Below are 24026 nucleotides of genomic sequence, written 5' to 3' on the forward strand. Positions count from 1 at the left end.
TCAACGTATCACTAGTCTCAAGAACATCTAGGACATGAAATACGTCCCAAATCTCAAAATAGACTTCAAGATGGGCTTTCAGGTGTATCTAGGAAAGGAAATGCCATTCTGCAGAACTGAAGAAGGTGCCATTCATGGGAATTCCATGCCTCTGACGCAATGATTAGTAATGAGCAAAATTATTCGCCAGCCATGTATTCACGGCGAAATTCCAAGTTTCCCCAAGTGCGAATTTCTTTTCAAAATTGTGGCAAAAAATTGCGGCAGGAAAATTCGCTCAGAAAAAACGCCCATAAGAAAGAAACGCCCATTGCCATGATAAAAAAGTCCATCTACTTTGATGCATTAGGACTAAAAAATCGCCATAAGGAAAAAAACCATTGACTTTAAGGGGGGTGGCACAGATTTGGGGAGATAAGGGATGGCATACATTTCTAAAGTTGCCTCATGAGGAAACTTCGGGCAACTTCAGAAATCTGAAGCCATAAAATCAATGGGCGTTTTTTTTCTTATGGCAACTTTTTTTGTCCTAATGCATTAGGGTGGTGGCAAATGGGGAGATTAGTCAGTCGCCCAGCACCAAATCTCCTCTACTGCGCGTGGCTAATCTCCAGAAATGCCTTCTCACTGGCAAGAATGTGACTTTCCAGGTAGATGGCATACGGATCATTTCGGTTTTCCAAAGTTGCTCGAAGTTTCCTCGTGAGGCAAATGAGGAAGACTTTTGGGGAGATTAGTCGCCTACAGTAGAGGAGATGTGTTGCTGGGCGACTAATCTCCCCGTATGCCACCACCCTAATGCATTAGGAGAAAAAAGTCATCATAAGAAAAAAAAACGCCCGTTAACTTTAATGTATTAGGACAAAAAAAGTCGCTATAAGAAAAAACACCCATTGACATTCAAGGGGGGTTGGCGCACGTGAAGATTCCGGGGAGATTAGTCGCCCAGCAACAAATCTTCTCTTCTTCGGGCAACTTATCTCCTCGAAATGCCTTCCCGCTCGCAAGAATAAGAATCGCCGGTGGGATGGCATACGAATCGCTTCGGATTTGCGAAGCTGCCCGAAGTTTCCTTGTGAGGCAACTTCAGGCGACTTCGGAAATGTATGACATCCTGCCGCCAGGAAGGCATTTTGGGGAGATTAGTCACCCGAAGTAGGGGAGATTTGTCGCTGGACGACTAATCTCCCCGAAATCTTCATGTGTGCCACCACCCTAATGCTTTTGGAGCAAGAAAAAATGTTGGGCGTAAAAACACCCATTGACTTCAATGCATTTCGCGAAGTTTTGTGAGTTTTTTGGCAAAGCGAAATGGTAGAGATTCACTTGTCCCTATTTGTAATCACTTTTTTGTATAAAAAAATAAAAGATTGCTTGATATAAACGACCCCTTCTCATCTACAGGTTCTTTCCTTGGGGGCTGACGTGCTGCCGGAATACAAGCTGCAGGCGCCGCGGATTCACCGATGGACCATCCTCCATTACAGCCCTTTCAAAGCAGTGTGGGACTGGCTAATCCTGCTGCTGGTCATCTACACCGCTGTCTTCACCCCTTACTCAGCCGCTTTCCTTCTAAACAACCAGGAGGAAGAGAGGAGCTGGGAGTGCGGCTACTCCTGCAACCCGCTCAACATCGTGGACCTGATTGTGGACATTATGTTCATTGTGGATATTATCATAAACTTCCGCACCACTTACGTTAACATAAATGATGAGGTGGTCAGCCACCCGGCTAAGATTGCCATCCATTATTTCAAAGGCTGGTTCCTCATTGATATGGTGGCAGCTATACCCTTTGACCTGCTCATCTACAGGACTGGGTCAGATGAGGTGAGTAGTGAGTCCTAGTGTAATCCCCCATATCTATCTTCAAAAGCATGGTTGAAAGCATGCAGCTCAAATTAGCTTCTATGTCATACAGTGACCTGATATCAACTACTACTTGCTCTGCTGAGCAGTGGTGGTGGTTACATGTTTTACTCCCTTCTAGGGATGAGCATGGGGAGGCTTGTCTTCAGTAGTGTCAGAGCCCTGGGCAAAACGGATTTGAGAGACAACCTAAGTTATAATGGCCTAAAGTTGTTAAAGGGATTCTGTCATGATTTTCACTGTGTCGTTTTTAATTCTAAATGACACTGTTTACACTGCAAATAATTCACTCTACAGTATAAAATTTCATTCCTGAATGAGCAAGTGTATTTTTTAGTAATAATATTGGTGTGTAGGCAGTGGCGGAACTACCGGGGGAGCAGGCCCCCTCAGGGCCCCCCGGCAGCTCATGCGCCACTGACAAATGCGGCCAAATGTGGCCGTATGGAGGGGGCAGGGCCCGGCTGCGCATCACACACCAGGGCCCGCCTCCTCTAGTGACGCTACTGTGTGTAGGTGCATCTCAGGTCATTTTGCCTGGTCATGTGCTTTCAGAAAGAGCCAGCACTTTAGGATGGAACTGCTTTCTGGCAGGCTGTTGTTTCTCCTACTCAATGTAACTGAATGTGTCTCAGTGGGACCTGGATTTTACTATTGAGTGTTGTTCTTAGATCTACCAGGCAGCTGTTATCTTGTGTTAGGGAGCTGCTATCTGGTTACCTTCCCATTGTTCTTTTGGCTGCTGGGGGGAAAGGGAGGGGGTGATAACCCTCCAACTTGCAGTACAGCAGTAAAGAGTGAATGAAGTTTATCAGTCAAGTGACAGGGGGCAGCTGGGAAACTACCAATATGTCTAGCCCCATGTCAGATTTTAAAATGAAATATAAAGAAAACAGTTTGCTCTTTTGAGAAACGGATTTCAGTGCAGAATTCTGCTGGAGCAGCACTATTAACTGATGTGTTTTAAATAAAAAATGTTTTGCCCCGACAGTATCCCTTTAAACTAAAACAACATCAACCCACAATGAGTTCTGGGAGCTGCCAATATTAATGACAATTGAAGGGCTGAAGGTTGGGCAATGCAGTTTTGCTCTGCTGTCACCATTCTGCCATAATGTCTCCATGTCACCATACCTCTACTATCTTTCCCTACTATATACTGTATCCATCATGCTTAATACCTGCAACTGTTCTGCATAGTTGCCCCTGGGAGTTGTGTCACAACAGGTTGGCCAGTTCATAGGCCACTAGTATTTCATATTGCAATGACCCCTGTGTCTGTTGAATAGACAATGCAGAAAAAGAAGTCATGTCTCTGTAGAACACAGAGACGGCAAATTGCAAAAAAAGTGACTTCATCTTAATATAATTAGTATTATTTTGTGCCAGGAATTGAATCAGTTTAGTATCACCTTTAACACACATACACATCACCCATACCATCACAATCTCTATTTATTCCAACTATGTGAAGGCAGCTTTTACTTCCAGCGGTGGTTTTACACTATATATGGCACAATGTCCTATTAGAATTAGCTGCATTCCGTGACTCGGCTTCATTAACACCAGTCAATTTGAATCAGGATGTTGGTACTTCAAGAGCTGAATTTAGATCCAACCCCATAGGACTCGTATACCATGACAAGTACATTAAAGAACTATTGAGGCTGGTATAGATTTTTATATTGGCTTCCACCTATTGTTTTTAATTTATCTTTTCAGATCACATGTAGCTTGAACTCCCCCCTACTGATTACTGTAGGCAACAGAGCCCAACTCTTCATTTCAATGCAAAATCTGTATTGCCAAATCCCCTCTTTTTGTGCATGAAAGCACAGGCAGCACAGAAAATGAGCTGAATACATGGAACTTATTATTTCTGATTGTTCCATGAAGATGAGTAGCACTATATAACTCTCTTTCATTTCATAGGGACTTTATAGGGTGCAGCGACTAGAACTAGAATGGCAATCCAGTGCACTTGATTATTATGAAGAAAAGGGTTTCCAGTTGGGTCCGGTTTCTAAAGGTTTATAGATAAAGGAGCATACCGTATATACTCGAGTATAAGCCGTCCCGAGTATAAGCCGAGGTACCTAATTTTACCTCCAAAAACTGGGAAAGCTTATTGACTCGAGTATAAGCCGAGGGTGAGAAATGCAGCAGCTTCTGGTAAGTTTCAATCAAAAAATTGAGGGTTTCTGCTCCCATTGGAGGTGCCGACGTCTCGTTTTTGAATGCCGGCGACCATTCTTGGACGCCGGCGAATATTCTTGGAGACTATTCTTGGACGCCGGTGACTATTCTTGGACTCCGGCGACTATTCCTAGGCGCCGGCGACTATTCTTAGATGCCATTTTTGCGCTTGACCCGAGTATAAGCCGACGTAGCGTTTTTCAGCATATTTTGGGGGCTGAAAAACTCGGCTTATACTCGAGTATATACGGTATGCACAAAGCATAGTCTTTATTGTCTAGTTGGACTATTGTAAACGCAGGGTTCTACTCTGGAGTCACTTTGTATCAATGACTTTAAAGGCAGTGCCTTAGTACTTACAGATTACACAATGTTGTAACGGAGACCTGAACAGTTGAGCTGTTTTGGCATCTCAGCAGTAGATAAATGCAGGATTATGAACTTTAAACTATACAATTAGGAACGTAATCAGACTCCATGAGAATAACTCCTGATGGCGAAGGATTGAGAAGGACTTTCAGAAAATGGAGGAAGGTGTATTTCAACATTTATAATAGATCACATTGTATCATCTTCTAAGTTGGGTTTGTGTAAGGAGGACCTTACATGAAGACCTTTAGGAGACCTTCTTGGATACATAGCCGAGAATACAAGGCTGTTGTTTAGAAGTAATGTGTAGTTTGCTGCCCAAGAGACTAGGGTTGCCTTGGCTTTGGGTTTATCGGCTATTTAATATTGGCTCTAGGTTGGCTACTGAACACTCTCAAACACTTTGTTCCAGGCTGCTGGAAGAGCCTCTGCTAAAGTTTTGGAGCTGCTCTAAAGCAGTTCAGTGTTGCTGCCCTGGTTCCAGCAAGTCTTAAACAGCTTCCAAACTTTTAAGACATTGAATCCCATGCTGGGTTAGTACTGTATATGCCAGACCATTGTCTAAATTAAGTTTCTAATATATTAGTATCTCTAGTTTTATATCTAGCAGACAGTCGGATTTTATTTATATTTATTATATGTTAACACTTTATAATACACAAAAGCCATGAATATCTTGTAAATTATATCCTTATAAACGGTGAGTTCTGATGTCATCAGTTATAAACGGTGAGTTCTGATGTCATTTCAGTCACATGACTCATTGAAACTTGTGTATTATAATAAATAAAGTACCCCCAGTTGCAAAATATGAGGATATTAGAAGTTACCTCGGAGTTTCATGACCTGTATAAAAACACTCGCCTTCGGCCTCGTACTTTTATATGGTCATGAAACTCCTCGGTAACTTCTAATATCCTTATGTTTTACAAGAGGGGGTACTTTATTCACTATATATTATTTGTATAACTTATATCTCCTTGAAGCCAATAGCAGAGAAAAGTGACAGTGCACCTTTAAGTTCATTCAGTTGGTTGATTGTTAAGACCACAAATCTATATGTTATCTTTATACATTTAGACCACCACTCTGATTGGTCTACTGAAGACAGCACGACTATTGCGATTGGTGCGTGTGGCCCGGAAGCTTGACCGGTATTCCGAATATGGAGCAGCTGTGTTATTCCTTCTTATGTGCACCTTTGCACTCATTGCCCATTGGTTGGCGTGTATCTGGTATGCCATTGGGAACGTAGAGCGCCCTCTCATGGTGCACAAAATTGGCTGGCTGGACAATCTCGCAGCTCAAATTGGAAAGAGCTACAACGATACAGACCTTAGCTCGGGGCCTTCCATCAAGGACAAGTACGTGACTGCCCTTTACTTCACCTTCAGCAGTCTAACCAGCGTCGGATTTGGCAACGTCTCTCCCAACACCAACTCAGAGAAGATCTTCTCTATCTGCGTCATGCTCATTGGATGTAAGTATTTCGGAGGCATGAAGTATGACATCTTAAAGGAACAGTAAAGTGTGGAAATAAAAACTGGGTAAATAGAGAGGCTGTGCAAAATAAAAAACGTCTCTGATATAGTTAGTTAGCCAAAAAATTCATCTGTAAAGGCTGGATTGACTGGATGTCTAATATAATAGCCATAATCCTACTTCCTGCTTTCAGCTCTCTAACTCTGAGTTAGTCAGCGACTTATCGGGGGGCCACATGGTACATAACTGTTCAGTGAGTTTGCAGTTGAGCAATTCAGCTCAGATCAAGAAGCAACAGTTATTACCCATGTGGGCCCCCCTCAAGTCACTGATTGGTTACCAATCGAGCTGCAAAGCAGGAAGTAGTGTTCTGGCTATTATGTTAGACATCCAGTCACTTCAACCTTTATACATTAAATTTTTGGCTAACTATATTGAAACATTTTTTATTTTGCACAGCCTCTCTATTTACCCAGTTTTTAGTTTTACACTGAACTATTCCTTTAAGGGTGATCATATAGAATTTTAAAGCATTTGAAAGGACCTATGATAAAACCTAGTTCTGGTAGTTAGAACATATAATATTTTTTTTTTATCTTTACTTTTTCAGCCCTTATGTACGCCAGCATCTTTGGGAACGTCTCTGCCATTATCCAGCGTCTTTATTCGGGCACGGCGCGATACCACACTCAGATGTTGCGTGTGAAGGAGTTTATACGTTTCCACCAGATCCCCAACCCATTACGGCAGCGACTGGAAGAGTACTTTCAGCATGCCTGGTCATACACCAATGGGATTGATATGAATGCGGTAAGTTCAATGGCCCCAAAGGCTTACTACAAGCTCTGCTCCAACCTGTGAGCAAGAATGTAGTATTACTGCTGGGATTTACAATCCTGCATCAGAAAAGGGGTAGCAGATGGAAATGTCAATGCATTCTGCTTTATTTATATCACCGCAGGTCTCTGTGCTCCTTTCCTCTGTTCAACATTAGGCAACAAAAAATTGCATTTCATTCTATACTTTAAACTTTGCCTTATCAAACACATCTACGTTGTATAGTTGCACCGCAGTCATACCAGTTGGAGGTGCAGAACCATTTTCGGGTGCAGATAAGATTTCATGTCCTAGGAGATGTGAATGTGTTGCACTGGGTACGGTACAGCAAAGATAGTGAATGTCTATGTTATGGGTCACAGCACTCTCCCAAAGTGAGTGGCACATTGCTGCCCCAAGGGCTGCTATTGATCAACTTCCTGAACTCAAACCAACGGGGTTTGAAAGGAATTACATTCTGGAGGCAGTGGACCAATCCATTTCAATTAGGGCAGCCCAATAATAGCAAAGCTGGAGGAATCAATAAAAAAAGAGGGCGCCTGGGGAGAAGCACTCAATATGTGACATCCAGGTACTTATGTTCCGTGTGCCACAGAGACGCCTCTCCGTTCTAGGAAATTCTGTAATTAACTTCCTCTGAGCTGTCTCATTTAGAACCGGGATTTACAATGTGGTTTGAACGATATTTGAAAGGGCCAGTGGCATTACTACCCTACACCACACTGAGTGCAGATTTATTAATGGTCGAATTGATATTTCAAATTTGAATTCTCTAATTTTTTTATGGTCAAATTCGACTAGGGAATTATCCTAATTTGATTTGAGTTCTTTAAAAAAAAATTAAATTCGATTTTCAAGATTTATCATACCTGAAAAATTCAAATTTGATTATGCGACACCTAAAACCTGCCGAATTACTGTATAAATAGTTGGAAGAGGTCCAGGGATCAATTTGGTGATGGTTGTCCTGATATTCAAGTTTTTTTCAGAGAAAAAACTCAAATCGAATTTGATTCTAATTTTCGAGTCGGTAAAATTTGTTCGAGTTTTAAATATTCGATTAATAAATAGTCTAATATTCGAATAGAATCAAATTCGACCCTTGATAAATGTGCCCCGTATTACTTTCTTGATTTTTAGGCAGGGGTTTGAGTGCCAGTTGCAACTGGTTTTTGGGCTGTGAGTATTCAACTTCAGTTGTTCAGGACAAGAACCCTTCTATACAGCTATCCCAATGACAGCACTCCGACCATGATTAAATTGCCTTTATTTAGCAGTTTGTGAAACTGTGCTTTATAGAACCATTCATGCAGCCAATCAGAGCATGAGAACGTTGACAGGTTTAGACAAGGGTGAAGTCAATCAATGTTGACTGTGTTGCAAAATGGCTTGTGAATGCATTTATTATTATTATTATTCTTTAGGTAGCATTGAAAGATATGATCAGGAAGCATATGTTTGCCCAATGCTGGTGACCCACAATGGTTTCATAAAGCTTTTTTTTTTTTTAAAATAAATTGTGTAGTCATTGGTCAATGTGTGGTCCTCTCATGAGCTGTGATGATAACAACAGTGTTAATCGGCACAACAATCCACTACACATCTGAAACAATTCACTACACAAAGTTCTTCCAACTGAAGAACTTTGTATAGTGGATTGTTTCAGATGGTTTATATTGAAGCTTCTGCCCTAAGAATCGAAACAGGTTAGCTACTGAATTCAATATGGTTCACGAAAATAGTACTAAAATGTGTTTGATTTGTCTTTCTATTGATCTGACTTTATCTATCTATCTATCTATCTATCTATCTGTCTATCTACAGTCTATCTATCTATCTATCCATCTATCTACAGTCTATCATCTATCTATCTATCTATCTATCTATCTATCTATCTATCTATCTATCTATCTATCTATCTACAGTCTATCTAACTATCTACAGTCTATCTATCTATCTACAGTCTATCCATCTATCTATCATCTATCTATCATCTATCTATCATCTATCTATCTATCTATCTATCTATCTATCTATCTATCTATCTACAGTCTATCTATCTATATACAGTCTATCTATCTATCTATCTATCTATCTATCTATCTATCTATCTATCTATCTATCTATCTATCTATCTATCTACAATCTATCTATCTACAGTCTATCTATCTACAGTCTATCTATCTATCTATCTATCTATCTATCTATCTATCTATCATCTATCTATCATCTATCTATCATCTATCTATCATCTATCTATCTATCTATCTATCATCTATCTATCATCTATCTATCATCTATCTATCATCTATCTATCATCTATCTATCATCTATCTATCTATCATCTATCTATCTATCTATCTATCTATCTATCTATCTATCATCTATCTATCTATCTATCTATCTATCTATCTATCTATCTATCTATCTATCTATCTATCATCTATCTATCTATCTATCTATCATCTATCTATCATCTATCTATCAGTCTCTCACTATCTAAATCTTCTCAAGGGAACCTTTGCTTGCAAAGTATAGTCTAGAATCTTTAGCACTCTTTGCAGATCTGGATTGTGGAGCTGGGAGGCGATGGAAGTTGCATTAAGTTGGAGATCCACATAAAGTAGATGACTGCCATTCATACTAACAATGCCATAACAGTTGCCACACTTCCAGAAACCCATAGCAACCAGCAGCTAAAAGGATAAAAGCTTTATCTCCATTGGTTGCTGTGGCTTTCTAGACCTGGAGCAAACGTTGCACCTCCATTGCCCTCGTCTAACATTCCATAGGGAACCATCACCACATTCAATGGAATCCTATCTATGGTATGTCTGGGAATCTTGCATGTGATTGGAAACCGTATTTCTGTGTCACAATAATATCACTGTATAACAATAATTTTTGCTTGGGCATCAGGTCTATGAGAAACGCCCAATGAGGCTGCAATCTCAGCCTGGCCATTATATGGTGTGTATAAGAACTGTTTTACTGCATAAACATCCAACGTGTGTCTGGACTATGCCTGAAGGAAAGTTTTGTGTCTGGATGTGTACCAGTTGTGTATATAAATGTTTAGACAACTCTTTCTAAACGATTTTTATAGTAAATAGACATCTGAGTGGGAATGAGTTGCTCCAAACGAATAGGCCTTTGTCATTTGGGTGTGTGTAATCATTTAACCCTGATGTGATATTCAAGAGAGTTGTGTACCCATGTCTTATATGTGTGTGTGTGTGCAGGAATCACTTGATGGAATTGTGTGAGTAATAGTGATAGTAGAAGTAGTAGTAGTTGTATGTGTGTGTGTGTGTGTGCTGTGATCTTGTCTTTACAGGATTCCTGTGTTCATTGAATTCATGCAGTTTCCTTAGGAATCGTGTCTGCATTGTGTTGGATGTTGGATGTTGTGCTCTCTCTCTCTCTCTCTTGGGATCATGCACAGACCTCATGATTTCTCTTCCCTTTGAAAGGCTAAAATGCAACTTCCGTCCGGATCCCAAGCCAAGATCATCTGCCAGGCAAGGGCATAAACTTTCCTCCCTTCTCCATGGGACTCTGGGGGTGGGGGGCAGGGTAGATTGATATAATGGTATGATGCCTCAGGCGAGGTCACGGTCTTCACAACATTGATGACCTCTATATACAGTATATATATATAACAAAAAAGTACAGCACTCAACAGGCTCAGTTAGAGTAACTGATTAGACAAGCAAAAAAAGAAGAATGGGATTCCTTTTGCTTATCTATTAAAATCAATTACTCTGAGCCTGTTGATTGTGGTATTTTTTTGTTATTTTGTATACATTTTACCTGCACCCAGGCATGCTGTGTTTTTGTTTGGTGAGTGATCCACCATGTTCCATATACAGTATATATATATATATATATATATATATATATATATATATATATATATATATATATATAAATATATCGATTCATAATAACTATAGCAAGCTGCAGAACAATAGGGTGGAAGTGAGTGTGGGGTATAAATATTCGAGATTAATATAAGATATTAACATACATGGTAACCAGGGATAATAAAACATTTATCTCAATATATATATATTGTTAGTGTAGACTTCCTTGTATACTTTATGTTAATGAAAGTAATCAGAGAAGCAATTACTCGTAGTAAATACATATGCTGCCCACCTTCATTTTCACATCTTGTCCCACTATTCGCCCCATACCTACTTGTCTCTCATCTGTTTTTACTTTTCTTGTACTTTGTGTCCTGCTCTTCCGTTTCTTTTTTTTTAGTTCTTCCTGCTGCTCCTTTCTTCTTCTACTGCAGGTGTAGGACCTGTTATCCAGAATGCTCGGGACCTGGAGTTTTCCAGATAACGGATCTTTCTGTAATTTGGATCTTCATACCTTAAGTCTTCTAGAAAATCTATTAAACATGAAATAGACCCAATAGGCTGGTTTTGCTTCCAGTAAGGATCAATTATATCTTAGTTGGGATCAAGTACAAGCGACTGTTTTATTATTACATAGAGAAGGGAAATCAGTTTTAAAAATTTGGATTATTTGGATAAAATGGAGTCTATGGAAAACGGCCTTTCTGTAATTCAGAGGTTTCTGGCCAACGGGTTTCCAGATAATGGATCCCAACACTGTATATCCAACTTTGTTTTCCTCTCCAACTCTGTGTATTCTTTTATATACTTTATATTATGTGCTCTAATTTTTTTAAAAATATCGCTTGCTTAAATTTTGTCACTCTACCATTTCTCTGGGGTTTTCCCCGTTTTCCTTTCACTTATGATGGCTCCTCTTCCACTGTTTCCCTTTGCTTTCATTCTATCCTGTCTGCTCTTTTTACCCCCGACTCGCTTGATGGTTTTTAGAACTACTTTTCTTGCTCTAAATGCCTACTATACCTGTCCCTTCTCACATTTTATATCAGCAAGCAACAACTCCATTGGTAGAGAGATATTTCTTAAGTAAAATAGTCCATCTGGAAAAAGAAAAACCTGTTTAATGATCTGATGTAATGCTAGACATTACTTATCTATGTATATCATGATTGTAAGCTATTGTGAGCTGGTAATTCTAATCCTATTCTTATTCTGTAACTCTATGTAAATAAACGGTGAAGTTACTTCTGAATATCCAGCAGGAAAGTCAGAAAGTATTAGTACTTTGGGGAACTGTGGCTTGTTATATTCTAAGGCAGGGGTCCCCAACCTGTTTTACCTGGGAGCCACATTCAAATGTAAAAAAGAGTTGGGGAGCAACACAAACATGGAAAAGACCCTTGGGGTGCCAAATAAGGGCTGTGATTGGCTATTTGGTAGCCCCTATATGGACTGGCAGCCTACAGGAGACTCTACTTGGCAGTATACTTTGTTTTTATTCAATTAAAACTTGCCTCCAAGCCTGGAATTCAAAAATAAGCCCCTGCTTTGAGGACCCTGAGAGCAACATCCAAGGGGTTGGAGAGCAACATGTTGCTCATGAGCTACTAGTTGGGATCACTGTTCTAAGGGGACCAAATGAACCTCAAGGTCCAAAAACCACAGAGTTAGACTTAGATGTGTCATCAATTCACAATCTCACACACAAACACAAATCCACAAAGAAAAAAAGCTGAATTAGCTCACTAAATACATAGCATGTGAGCCAAGGCTTCAACCCATGTTACTGACCATTCACTTGCCTTGGTTCTGGTCAAGCCCTATTTGTGCTCTTTCAGCCAATGAGAAGGCGCAGATTTCTATTCCTCAAGAGGCACATGTTCCCATCTCATCTGCTCCCCAGTCAATTGCATTTTCTGAAATAATAGATTCTTTTTAGAGAATAAGCATGATTATATTCAGATAACAATGGCACAATGCAGTAGACATCTGGAATCTGCAGATGACAATGGTTTTCGGGACATCGAATGAAGATCAATGAACAAATATTAGGGATTTATTGTTTTAACAAAGGAAAACTATAATGACCAGACAGAAGTAGCATAGGGTGTGAAGCTGATTGTCAATACAATTGACGAAATGACAGAGAAAAGCATAATCATTTTTGCACATTGCTTTATCTTGCCCATTGCAGGTATCTGTTAATGCTAACTGACTCATCATTAGCCCAAACTAATTCAGCTTAGTGAGCACTAATGCTCCATGTATAGATGTCCCCATGGCTACATCTATATCTAAATAGTTTGAGGTTGGATGTACACCAGGCACAAATAGAATAGTTTCATTGGCTTCGTACACACAAGAGGTCATGCTTGCCAAAGCATGAGTAGACAATGTTCACCAAAATTCTCATAAAAAATATTCCCAACCCAGAAAGACATGAGAATTTTTAGATGAGTTGTTGTCTTGACACCTTCTTCCCCTGCCAAAATCTTGAGGTTGCTCTGCAGGAATTCTTATAACAAATTGTGGAACTGGAAGAAAACTGTGGAACTGGATCTCATTGGAAAGCTGGAGCAGAGTCCAGGGGGCTCAGCTAGAAGGCCAATAAAATTTAGGGAAAGTGTCTGTTCTTCTAGAGAGCCCTGGAAGCTTAGCACAGAAGTTAAAGTGGGATTTGGGTGAGTTATATACATTGGTGGAACTAAATGGCTGATACATTGGTATTTTAATATATGAGAAAATGTTGGACATTCAAGGAGGACTTACCAGCGACCACAAAATTAAAGTAATGGTTAAAAGAACTCAAACTGGAAACCAGTTAGACTGAAGATTGTATAATGAAAAGGTCTGGAAAGCCACTTTTAATTATACATGACACTGCTGTGGAGATGGCTACTCACTAATCTGTTGAATAGCCTGACTACAAATCTTTTGGAGGATCAGTTGGGGAAATTATTGTTAGTATTAGACTGAAGATTGGTATGAATAATGGGAATGAGGAATGTTCTGTTAGGTGAAGACCAACTTGAAGATCACTAGGCTAGAGAAAAGCTGGAAATGGCTTTAGAGGATTAAAGGGTGCAAAGCACGCATAAGGTTTGTGTTTACAACAATCTTAGTAGCCTTTTCACAGCCCCCATCCCAAAATATCTATATATACAAACATCTTTATATAAAACAGGTGTGGGACCTGTTATCCAGAATGCTTGGGACGTGGGGTTTTCTGGATAACAGATCTTTTAGGAACTTGGATCTCCATACCTTCCGTCCACTAAAAAAATCATGTAAACATTAAATAAACCCAATAGGCTGGTTTTGCTTCCAAAAAGGATTAATTATACCTTATTTGGGATCAAGTACAATATACTGTTTTATTATTACAGATAAATATTTTTTTTTTTAAATTTGGATTATTTGATTAAAACTGAGTCTATTAGAGATGGCCTTTCCGTAATTCTGGATACTGGGATTCCGGATAATGGATCCACATCAGTGAGATGCCCTTTACTTCTTGGGCTCCAACCAGCCCTGGGTCGGCAGTCTTTGTTCAGTGTTGTCCCTGTTGCAATTCTCACATGAAGTTGATGTTATGCATAAAGTGCTACTTATTCTTAACATTGTGTTTTTTTTTAAGGATATGTACATTAGGGGACAGATTTATCAAGGGTCGAATTGAAAATTCGAAAATTGAATTTTCATTTTTTTTTTTTTTATGGTCAAAACTGTCAAATTCCACTAGAGAGTTATTCCAATTAGATTTGATTTTTTAAAATAATTCAAATTCGATTTTATAAATTAATCATAGTCTGTCCCTTTAAGAACTCAAATTCGACTATTTGCCACCTAAAACCTGCCGAATTGCTGTTTAAGTCAATGGGAGACAGTTGTTCGCAGCCTTCGAGTTTTTTTTTATTCGAATTTTCGGGTTTTCGGGTCGCTTACATTCAACCAAATTTAAAAAAATTAAAAAAAAAACAAATTTAAAAAAATTGATTTTTTAAATAAATTTCGATCGGTCGAATTTCGAAATTTATTGCAGTTTTTAATAAACTAACATGAATTTGAAATTCGACCTTTGAGAAATGTGCCTCTAGCTGTATAAATAGTATTGGAATCCATATTAGATTCTTGGTAAGCAGCGAATTATTGCTATTGCCATATTTTCCTATCAGAGGATCCCGTTATCTCAGAAATATTGTCTCCTGTCCCACTTTCTAAAGATGGAGATGAATTGTCAAAAAATTTGCACTTGCTCTTTCACTATTTGCCACTATTTCACTGATGCATGATGTATTGTATACCGTTTATTATTATTCTTTTACATTTTCACTTGTTTCTTTCTAGCTCTCCAATCTCTCTCTATACTTTTTCATACCAAGCTCTTCTTTACTTGGTCCTCCTGAATTTTGCAGCAGCCATAATATATTTTTTTAGTTGCATCTGGTTCACTTTACAATAGGTTGCTGGTGCCACATGGTGTAGCATCCAGTGCAAGATAGAAATACATCTATTTGCTTGTCAGGATTTCTACATGTTTGTGAGCTCCTATTATATCTAGATAGGGAAATTGAAAAAGGGTGAAATTGGTAGAGATGTCCCATAAAGCAGCTGTGCCGCATGATCTTCTGCATTGAGGGCCATATTTTTTATACTGATTTTTTTAGCATGAAGATACTGCAACATAACTTGAACATGGGGGGGCAATGGTAAATCAGCCTGAACTTTGCATATTGTCTTCTTCCCCACACCTCTTGCTCCATCTCTCTCTTACCTGTTCCATATCTTCATCCCTTCCTGTTCCTCCAGGTGCTGAAAGGATTCCCCGAGTGCCTCCAAGCAGACATTTGTTTGCATCTCAACCGCACGTTGCTTCAGCATTGCAAAGCATTCCGTGGTGCCACAAAGGGATGCCTACGGTCACTGGCCATGAAATTCAGAACTACACATGCCCCTCCTGGAGACACATTGGTCCACTACGGAGATGTGCTGACCACTCTCTATTTCATCTCCCGTGGCTCCATAGAGATCCTCCGAGATGACATTGTGGTGGCAATTTTGGGTACTAAAGTCCAGTTTTCTTCCATGCATGACAAAACTGAAACCTGCCTACATTGTTCTAGCAACATGAACATTTAGTGATGCCTCTTATTTAAGGTCCACATTGGTTTTCTGTAATGTAATAAGGGATGCACAGTAGCCAAGAACTTTGAAAAGGAGTTGGATTTGGCCAGAAGTTTAAAGTTCAATCAAACCAAATCTAAATCCTTAAAGTTCCTGGTCTTATTTCCTTCCTCCTTGCCACTAACCCTCAGCAATTTACAGTCAGAACTTACCTTGAATATATAGTTCTGCTTTGGATTATTGAGTTGCACAATATTTTTGTAAGGATGTCCTGTAGCCCTTGATGGAAGTCTAATAAAAACGTATTCGAAGGACAGGTTTCAGGAAACATCATCTCTTAAACTCGAGATTCTCTTTTATTGTTTTAGGAAAGAACGACATCTTTGGTGAGCCAATTAACCTGTATGCCCGTCCTGGAAAGTCCAATGCAGACGTGAGAGCCTTGACATATTGTGACCTTCACAAGATCCAAAGGGAAGACCTTCTGGAGGTCCTGGATATGTACCCAATCTTCTCCGACAGCTTCTGGAGTAACCTGGAGATCACTTTCAACCTCAGAGATGTGAGGAGGTTGGGGGAAGATCAAGCGGTATAGACGTGCTGATCAGGCAGGGTACTAAAGAGGAGGAATTTAGGGCAAGACTGATATTACTTACTAAGTTTAAAACTAAGTAAGCTTTATCAGAAAGGTCTATATAAATACACCAGTAAACCCTCAAAGTAATGCTGCTCTGAGTCCCCTGTCAAAATAAACAGCACATTTCTTTCCTTCTATTGTGTACTCATGGGCTTCTGTATCAGACTTCCTGTTTTCAGCTTAAACCTCCAGGGCTAGGGCTTGAGCATGCTCAGTTTGCTGCTCTCTCCACCCTCCCTGCTGTAATCTGAGCTCAGAGCTATGAGCAGGAAGTGATGTCACACCAATCTAATATGGCAGCTGCTATCCTAAACAAACAGAGACAGTGTCTAGAGCTGTTTACTCAGGTATGGTAAAGCATTCTAAAGAATAAAAATGGTGTTCTAGCTTGTTGTGGCTAAACTATTGGCAATAAACTGCCTTGGTAGCTTTCCTTCTCCTTTAAGAGGCCAGACAGTAGGGATGTGAAAAATTGTATTGGGAGATCTAGTCCTCTACCTACTTCCATGTTACAAGCAATGTAGTCAGAGGTTGAGCCTAGGCACGTACAGTGTTTTACTACTACTACTACTACTACTACTAGTAGTAGTGTAGTCATCATTGGTGTCATAGGAAGGGAGTAGTTAGGTACATGCATTCTACTGAAATTTTTTTTGAAAAAATGGTGTTCTAGCTTGCACTGTTGTGGCTAATCAATTGGCAATAAACTGCCTTGGTAGCTTTCCTTCTCCTTTAAGAGGCCAAACAGTAGGGATGTGGAAAATTGTATTGGGAGATCTTGTCTTCTACCTACCTCCATGTTACAAGCAATGTAGTCAGAGGTTGAGCCTAGGCACGTACAGTGTTTTACTACTACTACTACTACTACTACTACTACTACTACTACTAGTAGTAGTAGTAGTGTAGTCATCATTGGCGTCATAGGAAGGGAGTAGTTAGGTACATGCATTGCACTGCAGTAAATTTGTTTCTCTACCGTCATTCTACAGACGGACAACATTCCCCGATCCCCTGAAAGTGAAGAGTATAACTGTACCTACGGGCGCAATCGCAGATGCAAGCAGCCAGGGCGGCGCCAGAAGAAGCATGGTGAGAAACAAGCAGCTATCTCATACACTCATATTCACACTCACTAGAGCAGGTTTACTAAAGACTGAGTCATTTCTCCATTCAGCACTGAAACTTGAACTCAAAACATAGAGGGTCCCTGTCACTTCTCTTTATTTCTCTTCTCCCAGAAGGGGTGGATGAGGTGAATTCGGATGCAGAACCGTACCATACATTCTCAGAACTCGCCAACATGCAGAGGCCGATGAGTCGGGAGCAGTGGGAGGATATGGCCAGTAGCACCACACCCTGCTCCCAGAACAGTGATGATGAGACCAAGCCTCTCAATTCGGCACGAGGGGACATAGAACCCGCTGCAGAGAAGCAAGAGTTTATTCCTGCTGTGGTGAATTTAGTCACAGCCAATATTAGTAGCAGGGAAGGGGGCAGGAAAGTTTTGGATAGTGTGGAGACATATTCAGGTACGTTTTATGGTGGGTGGGCTGTTTCTGTGTTCTTCACCATATCATATTGTGTCTATCTTCGCTATCAATATTAATGAATATAGCGGGTGTTTACTAAAAAAATATTCCTCAAATCACTTTTTTCAGACCAGCAGGAATTGAATGTGGTGTTTGCAGCAGGAAACTTTACATTGGGCAACTCAAACATTAAGGGACAGATTTATTAAGGGGCGAAAAGTAAATTAGAATTTTCATTTTTGGGTATCCAAATGAACACATTTGAAGTTTTAATCCCCTTCTTCAAATGTGAGATTGATCACAGCTCAACCACGGAAACATTCCTAATTCGAATATTCGCCCACCTAAAACCTGCCGAGTTCATGGACCAGTCAATGGCAGAAGTTCGTTAAACCATTTGGAGATGTCAATGGCCTTCCTGGCATTCAAGGTTTTTTTCGGGAGAAAAACTCGATTTATATGATTCTATCCAATTTCTATTTTTTATTAAAGCATCCGTAGCTGTTGTAAACTCATTTAAAAATCTCAGCTGTCAATCAAATAGTATCTGCCCCTCCTCTATGCCTTAGGCTGGAAATTACTTTCACTTTCCATTCAGCACTTCCTAGATGTCACTGATCTCCCCACATTCCCCTGTTCTCTTCACCGTTTAATTGTGTAACCAGGACATGGGGATGGACATCAGGTCCCCCATTCTGGTGCACAAACAAGACTCTGAGATGATACAAGACTTGTCTTAATAACAGTGTCCACAAAATGGCTCCTGCCTGCTTGTTATAATTATGAGTTCCCAGACAAAAGGAAACAAGATTTAAATAATTTATACAGTGTAATTAAAGTTCATGCTGCTTGACTAATGTGATAAAATAGGATTTGGAATATTTTTTGTGGGTGACAGGTCCCCTTTAAATATTTCATTCCTCTTCCAACAATCTCTCTCTTTGCAGCCGCCCCTATTGAAGTTCCCAATTTGTTTAGTTTTTGGGGTGAAAGACACTCGGCAGGATGCTCAGAGACCCATCAGCACATTTCACTGGTGCACAATTCTTTGGAACCCCCACTTAGCCCAGACGACCGACCAAGCGAGCTCGAATCCCGTCTAGAGCTCCTCCAAACGCAATTAGAGAGGTAAATCAGTGTTGGCTAGTTCTTCTCAAGCTTCTGTTAGTGGCTCATCCTGCAGTTTCAGGCTTAACTAAAGATGTCCATACATGGGTATATATTTAATCTGCAGATACGTGCCATTTAGGTTTTTTTTAGGATTTGGCAGTTTATCTGCTCATGTATGGAGACCTCCAGTGGGCCCTCCTGATTACCACATAGACGAGTTGATGCAGTCCTCGCTGGCTCGTAGTCCCGTTGTTGGTGACCATATTTTTGGTAAATTTGTATGGCCAGCTTATGTTGCCATAGTCTATCCGCTTAGCTTCTTTATCACCTCCTACAGTTCCTCCATTTGTGTTATGAACAGTTTACCAGAAACTGGTATGGCACTGAATCCTGCTTGTTTCTTTTGCAGGTTGGAGACTAGGATGTCCTCTGATATTAGTATCATTCTGCAGCTGCTGCAAAGACAACTTTCCCAGATACCCCCTGCATACAGCTCAGTCTCCCCCAGCACCCAGAACCTGGGGCTCTATCAAACAACATCCAAGAGCGTCGAGCCAGTGCAGAGCAGTCCTTCAATACCCCCAGAGTCCCCTGTATCTTCTCTTCAGGTAAGTGCTCATCACATTCACATTTTGTGCTCTGCATCTTCCCACATTGAGTATGTATTACACTATGATAGGGGTGCCCAGACATTACTAACGAGCAACCCCATAAAAATCTAGCACTGCTACAGCACTGTAAGGGATTACAGTCTAACTGAGGCAATGATCTACTGATCACCAGCTCAAAATCTAATGGTAGATCCTGATTTACCTTTTTTCGGCACTTCTGCCCTCTAGGCTGTCATCCTAGCTTAGATGGCTGTTAAAATAAACCTTAAAATTAGGTGCATTGTATGAAGAACACATTGGCCCATTTTGTAGCAGTTTCTTGTATTTAGCTGCTGTTTTTCTGTCTCCGCCAGAGCCCTTGTTTGACTGACTACATTGACGTGGAGCCTTTGAATATTAAACCCAATACTTTAAATCTTCACACCGGTTCCCAAGAAACCTCAATTTCCCCCCCTGGGAATGGACATTCCCCAGCCCATATTGGTCAACCCCCGGGAAACACTTCACAGCCAATGCATGGAGGCTTCCGATTTCCTTCTCTGCCTGAGAACTTGGAATGCTCCTCTTCTCCGGATCAGGAGTTTCAAAGACACCTTTCAGACCCGGGACTTCCAGGAAGTTAGGGCCACTTGAAGCTGATTATTACTGAATTAAAGCTTTTCCCTTGTGCTGGAGAAAGAAGGAGGGAGAGAGAAGATAAGTCTCATCATGAAATGATCCCCCACCTTCCCAACTACCAACAGTCTAAGCATAGAATAGAATTTTGTTAAAGGCCATGTCTGTTGGGTGATGAAGAACGACGGGGCAATACATGCCCACCTCCTAAATGATGTTAGATACCTGCGCTAGACTTCTATAAATGATCTTGGCTCTTGGCCAATGCCATAACAATCAGCTACTGGTCAGTACAGAAATCCGGCTACAGAAAAAAGCATTCGGTTCCACACAAGGACACTCCTATTAAAATGTTATATGACATAATATCGCATTTATAGATTATATATATATATATATATATATATATATATATATATATATATATATATATATATATATATATATATATGAAAATATTTCTTTGCTACTTGGAAATCTAAGATATGTGTAACTGCATGTTGGAAATATATGGAAAGATAAAGCCATATATTTGCCTTCACAGGTTTATATCCCTGGCTGTCGTGGATAGAGCTGCTGCCTCACCCCATTAAAAGAGAACAGATACTGACTCCAGATTGGCCTGGCTAATGAGCAATTCATTCGGATACAAGCTGCACAGTTTGTATCTACATTAAATACTTATTCATCATGCAAAATGTGGATTCAGTATGTGTCTGCTATGAAAGGGTACAAGATGGCAACCGTTGTCTGGGGGTGAAATATGGTACCACTAATGCAGTTTCAGTCTAATAACTGGGTTTAGGGTTGCCACCTTTGCTGATGGCTAAACCCGAACACAGGGGGCGGGGCAGATATCATTGGGGGTGGGGCAGTGATGTAGGAACAGGCATGATGACATCAGAGGTGGGCACAATGGTGTTGGTGGAGTTGTGACACCAGGGCATCACTTAGATGCAACTGGCTGGATTTCTATCCAGTATTCTCAATGTTTTAGGGGGTTATTTACTAATCCCCGAATGCAAAAATCACGAAAAAGTTGTGATTTTTAAAAAAAAAAAAAAAAAAAATCAAAATTTTTTCGGAATTTATTAAAACCCAAGGATGGAAAAGTCCAAATCAGAAAATCCGGCATCTCAGACCTGTGAGGTTGCACATAAGTCAATGGGAGAAGTCCCAATGATTTTTTGATGTGCGCTGGGTTTTCTGCAATACCCCGAAGTTTTGGGGGCAAAAAGCATAAGAAATCTGAATTTTCGGTTGAAAAATACAAAAAAATGAAAATCTGAGTTTTTCCTGCAAAGCAAATTCCCTGGAAAATGAAGTAATAAATAAGAGTAAAAAAAACCCAGGCGGATTTGTTCGGAGTTTGTAGCAGAAAACATTGAGATATATTCGGACTTTGATAAATAAGTGTTCAAAACCACGCAGGTGGCAACCCTATCTCTTGATATATTCTGCTCGGTGATTAAACCCAATGCTTTAATTACAGGTATCAGATCTATTATACAGAAATCAATTATCCAGAAAGCTCTGAAATACAGCTATGCTAATTTAGAAAAAAAAGAAATGAACTGTACTTGATAGTAACTAAGCCATGTTTAGGTGAGTATCTTAGTATTTAAATGCTTTTCATGTATTGGCCACATTATTGTTCGGGTTTTAAGGTTGAAAACTGAACTGTTTGGGTCAAAACCAAACAGGCGGCAACCCTAACTGGTTTGCTGCAATTTCTTATTCCCACTAGACCAGTGATCCAATGATCGTGAGCAAAATGTTGCTCTCCAACCCCTTGGATGTTGCTCTCAAAGATAAAATCCACATTCCACGTGGCTGACAAGTACAGGTATGGGACTTGTTATCCAGAAAACTGGGGACCTGAGGTTTTCCATAATTCAAATCCCCATAATTTAAGTCTACTTTAATATTTAATTAAACCCAATAGGTTTTGCCTCCAATAAGGATTAATTATATCTGAGTTGGGATCAGGAACAAGCCACTGCTTTATTATTACGGAGAAAAAGGAAATTATTTTTAAAAATGTCAATTATTTGATTAACATGTATTCTATGGGAGACGGCCTTCCCGTAATTCTGAGCTTTTCTGGACGACGGATCCCATAGCCGTAGTCAGAAATCAGCCATGCAGCTGTCGTGGCCAGTATAAAATACAGTCATAATTCTATAACCAGTCTAGGCGCATACTTTTCGAGTGTTTTTCCCTGAGTCGGTAGATGCTGATCTCCATAGGCGCCAATATAAAGAGAGAATTGTTGCAGTAATTTGAAGTTTAGACGCAGAGAGGTTGGACACAGGCTCATGGGTTGTCCAGACATCATCAAACTGTCTGATCCTATTGCTACAAAGGAATAAATTCTACAGAACCACTTCCCTTGCGGCTTCCTATCATTTCCCTTCATCAGGCATCCGATACGATTTGGATTATGTAGGGTAATATAATTGGCTGCTGCGACCCGGATCACTATTGGAATAAAAATTGCAGTGAGATCTGTGGGGTCTGGATTTAAAACACAAACAAAAACAGAGTTACTTCCGACTCAACGAGAGTGTTGGGATAATAGTGATGCTAATAACAGTTCCCAGAATGCATTGCTTTTGTGATTGGGATCTCGGGCATATTTTGTGACTGTAGCCACTTCAGATCGCAGCTGTTTTGTTCATATGGTTCCATCCACCCACAGTCAACCCAACATTTTAGAAAAAAAAACTGTGAAACTTTTTATTTTGGAGTTTTAGAGAGAGAAAAAAAAAATACTTATAATAAACATGCATTTTTGCCAAATGGAAGTCTGTTTTTTTTTTCTTTTAACAGGGCTGTATGTTTTACTGAGCTCCGCTTTGGGCTGCTGGAAGGTACAGGACTCCCTAGCAAGAGGTTAATGTGAAATAGCTCAGCCTGCAAAGTGCTCTTTATTAGGGATGCACCGAATCCAGGATTCGGTTCGGGATTCGGCCAGGATTTGGCCTTTTTCAGCAGGATTCGGTCAAATCCTAGTGCCTGGCCGAACCGAATCTGAATCCTAATTTGCATTTTGTCACAAAAGAAGATTTTTTCCCCACTTTTTCCTTTCCTGACCCTAATTTGCATATGCAAATTAGGAGTCTGATTTGGTTCGGTATTCGGCCAAATCTTTCACCAAGGATTCGGGGATTCGGCTGAATCCCAAATAGTGGATTCGGTGCACCCCTACTCTGTATAACATACTCCCCCGCCCCTACCCTTCAACAGTTACAGCAGTCACTGTAAACACTACTCTTTAAAGGAAAACTATACCTCCCAAACAATGTAGGTCTCTATTAAAAGATACTGAGTAAAACAGCTCATATGTAAAACCCTGCTTCATGTAAATGAACCATTATCATAATAATATACTTTTTTAGTAGTATGTGCCATTGGGTAATCATAAATAGAAAATTGCCATTTTAAAAAATAAGGGCCGCCCCCTGAGATCGTAAGATTCACTGTGCTCACATACAAACCACATGTAAGGTCACATGAGCCAATTAACAGACAGAGTTCTGCCTTTTGCTTCCTCACTTCTTCCTGTTACAGTTAGTGTTGTCAGGGCCGGCCTTAGGCCAATTGGACCAATTGGGCCCAATTGGGCCCCGCACCTCTGGGGGCCCCGCACCACAGGGCAGCACAGATAATATTTCCCTCAGCACATGATGCTGCCTGGCCTGCCCCCAACTTTGAGAGTCCAGCCCATCCCCAAATCCATAGGTCTAGCCTGCCCCCAACTCTCATAGGCCCAGCT

The 24026-nt window shown here is 40.2% G+C and overlaps 1 protein-coding gene across 6 annotated transcripts in view; it reads left to right on the forward strand.

The window, feature by feature from the left end:
• LOC108700861 (potassium voltage-gated channel subfamily H member 6) overlaps positions 1-20863 on the forward strand; it is a 98139-nt gene extending 77276 nt beyond the window's left edge. For 2 of the 6 annotated variants that reach the window (XM_041576482.1, XM_041576484.1), the window contains 11 exons: positions 1405-1830; positions 5515-5914; positions 6527-6726; positions 10227-10274; positions 15432-15684; positions 16115-16308; positions 17373-17472; positions 17622-17912; positions 18860-19040; positions 19432-19630; positions 19987-20863. In XM_041576482.1, coding sequence (XP_041432416.1) covers positions 1405-1830; positions 5515-5914; positions 6527-6726; positions 10227-10274; positions 15432-15684; positions 16115-16308; positions 17373-17472; positions 17622-17912; positions 18860-19040; positions 19432-19630; positions 19987-20256 — 2562 coding nt within the window. In that variant the 3' untranslated portion in view covers positions 20257-20863. The remainder of the gene's footprint in view (positions 1-1404; positions 1831-5514; positions 5915-6526; positions 6727-10226; positions 10275-15431; positions 15685-16114; positions 16309-17372; positions 17473-17621; positions 17913-18859; positions 19041-19431; positions 19631-19986) is intronic. The other 4 variants (XM_041576483.1, XM_041576485.1, XM_018234878.2 and 1 more) reach the window with 3 other exon arrangements.
• Positions 20864-24026: the final 3163 nt, after the last annotated feature.

This window comes from Xenopus laevis, chromosome 9_10L (genome assembly GCF_017654675.1).
Source record: "Xenopus laevis strain J_2021 chromosome 9_10L, Xenopus_laevis_v10.1, whole genome shotgun sequence".
Lineage (NCBI taxonomy): Eukaryota > Metazoa > Chordata > Amphibia > Anura > Pipidae > Xenopus > Xenopus laevis.